The sequence below is a fragment of the Myotis brandtii genome, unplaced genomic scaffold (assembly GCF_000412655.1).
Source record: "Myotis brandtii unplaced genomic scaffold, ASM41265v1 scaffold17, whole genome shotgun sequence".
Lineage (NCBI taxonomy): Eukaryota > Metazoa > Chordata > Mammalia > Chiroptera > Vespertilionidae > Myotis > Myotis brandtii.
Genome location: NW_005356259.1, coordinates 7,090,226 through 7,092,545, shown reverse-complemented (window position 1 = coordinate 7,092,545; position 2,320 = coordinate 7,090,226). Strand labels below are relative to the sequence as shown.

At 63.2% G+C, this 2,320-nt stretch overlaps 1 protein-coding gene across 1 annotated transcript in view; it reads right to left on the bottom strand.

Moving 5' to 3' along the window:
- CRHR2 (corticotropin releasing hormone receptor 2) overlaps positions 1–2,320 on the bottom strand; it is a 30,626-nt gene that overhangs the window by 16,479 nt on the left and 11,827 nt on the right. The window contains exon 3 of the mRNA XM_005862945.2: positions 2,115–2,240. Coding sequence (XP_005863007.1) covers positions 2,115–2,240 — 126 coding nt within the window. The remainder of the gene's footprint in view (positions 1–2,114; positions 2,241–2,320) is intronic.

Here is a 2,320-nt window from a genome sequence, read left to right as displayed (position 1 = left end):
CCCCCCCCCCCCCCCGCCCCTGCACCAGGCCTGTCTTTGAGAATTGTGACATCCCCACTGAATCAAGGCCCAACCTCACCCTCTCCATGAAGACTTCCAGGAATGCTGCAGGCCCACCAAGCCCCCCTTCCCAGTCCCCGACTGCTGATTTGTGCGAGTCTGGTCTTTAAGCTGCCTGGGCCGCCTGAGGGCTGAGCTCAGCCTTTCCTATCATCTCTGTCCCGCCCCCCCCCCTCCCAGGGCCTAAGAGGAGATTCCTGCACAGCAGGATGACCCAATGCAAAGACCAACCCCTCTGGCTGGAGACCACTCAGCTGATGTGTTTCCATGTGAACACTATCCATGCTTCAGCATGTGTCTAGAATGGGGTTCTGGGAAGTGGGGACCCATCCTCTCCATGGGGTTGGGTTAGGTGGAGTGTCCCTTTATCCCCTGTTCTGGGAGATGCCTCCCAGTACAGATGGGGCCAGCCATTCCCAACAGGGCCTGAGGTCCAGGAGGCTGAGGCTGAGCTGGCAATTCCTCAGGAGGAAAGTGGACCTTGTCCAGGAGGAAGCAGCAGCCCTTTGTAGCTGTGAGGACCACAGGGACACGTGGGAGGAGGCGCCGGAGCAGGGCACTCCAGGCTGGTTGGGGAAAACAGGGGACAGCCCAGGCTGGGTTAGGAACCAGAGCACAGCTCCCCCAGCCCCCGTCCACAGGCTATGGGTTGAGATGCTTCATCACCCCCCTTAGCCCGTAGTCTCCTGGCCCAGGCTGAATCAGGGACTCCGAGTTCCATGGCCACACCCCACCCAGCTCGCAGAATCCTAAAAACACAGTTCTATAATCTCAGGACTGAAGGAGCACGGGCGTCATTCCTGCTGCTTGCACATCTCCCGGGGTGGGGACCTCATTTCCAGCGGGGAGGTCTGTTTTAACCCTGGAGAGAAAGCATGGCCTCAGACGATGCAGGGATCCTCCTGAGCGGCCCCACTGTCTCCACCATCCCCTTCCGTTAGGGGCTCCTCTGCTGCTGGGCTCCTTGGGCCCAGGAGAGCCCTCCACTGGAGCAGGTGCCGGCAGGGGAGTGTGCTTAGCTCAGATGCAGACACTGCTGTCTTGCCCTCTAACCGTCTCTCTCTAAGAGCTCGGACGTGCGTGTGTGTGTGTGTGTGTGTGTGTGTGTGTGTACACGAGTGCTTGAGAGGGGTGGGCGAGCGGTGCCACAGTTCAGACAGACAGACACTCAGAGAGGGGTTGCTATGATGTTTCCAGCAAGGGGATTCAGACACCCTCTCCCTCCCAGGAGGCCCCCTGCCGGTGGGGTGGGGCTGGAGATGTGAGTGGCCTTCAGGGGGACCACTGATTGCTGCTCTGGCTCCTGCCTGGCTCCATCGGACCATGCAGGGGGCACAGACTCAGGCAGCCCCCCACTCCCAGGGCCGGTACTGAACGATCCCACCTGGGTGCTGGGCGGCTCCACAGCCTCCAGCCAGGAGGAAGGTGGGCACAGGTTGTCCCCCCGGGGGGCGGGGGTGGTCCTGACGCCTGGGGCGCTGGAGGAAAGCAGCCCACGGCCTCTGACTCAGCCCGAGGGTCAGTCCGGAGAGACCGGGTAGGAAGAGGCAGCACCCCACTCTGGCTCAGAAGCTTCCGTGCCCGGCTGCTTTCCCAACACAGGCGCTGGGCTTGCCCTCCCCTCTCTGGGAGTGAAGAGTGAAACCCACTCACCCGGGGGTTGGGGGCTCAGCGCAGCGCCCCCGCCTCCTCCTCCCCCCGCGGGGGGCCATTGGCTAAACAAAGAGAAGCTGTAATGGGGAGCCTCACGCACCCAGCGTAGATAACCTGGAAGAGGGGTTCACCCTCAAAAGGGAGGAAGTGTGTTCTTCTCCCCTTTCTGGGTTCTCGCCGCTCGGCGCGCGGGAGTCGTGGGCAGATCACTGCCTCGCTGAGGTCTGATCACAGTGGGGCACAAGGAGCGTCCCCAACATTATTAGGGTCCTCATCGCCAGCGGGCTGAGGGTGACCTGGCCCTCGGCACGTCTCCAACGCTGGGTGGGGGGGGGGGGCCTCCACTCCCTAAGCCGCCCTCCCGGCAGGCCGTGCAGAACGGCAGAGGGTCCGACACTCACCCGTGGTGTTGTACTTGATGCCGTTGAAGTGCTCGGGGCACGGCCTCTCCACCAGGGCTCCGGCGGCGCTGCGGGGCCAGCACGTCCCGATCAGGTCCAAGGTCGCGTTGCAGTAGGAGTGGGGACCTGGTGACGGGGAGAGAGAGAGCGGAGCGGGGCTCAGAGAGGTGGTCGGGGTGTGGGCGCCGCGGGAGTCAGGGCTCCAG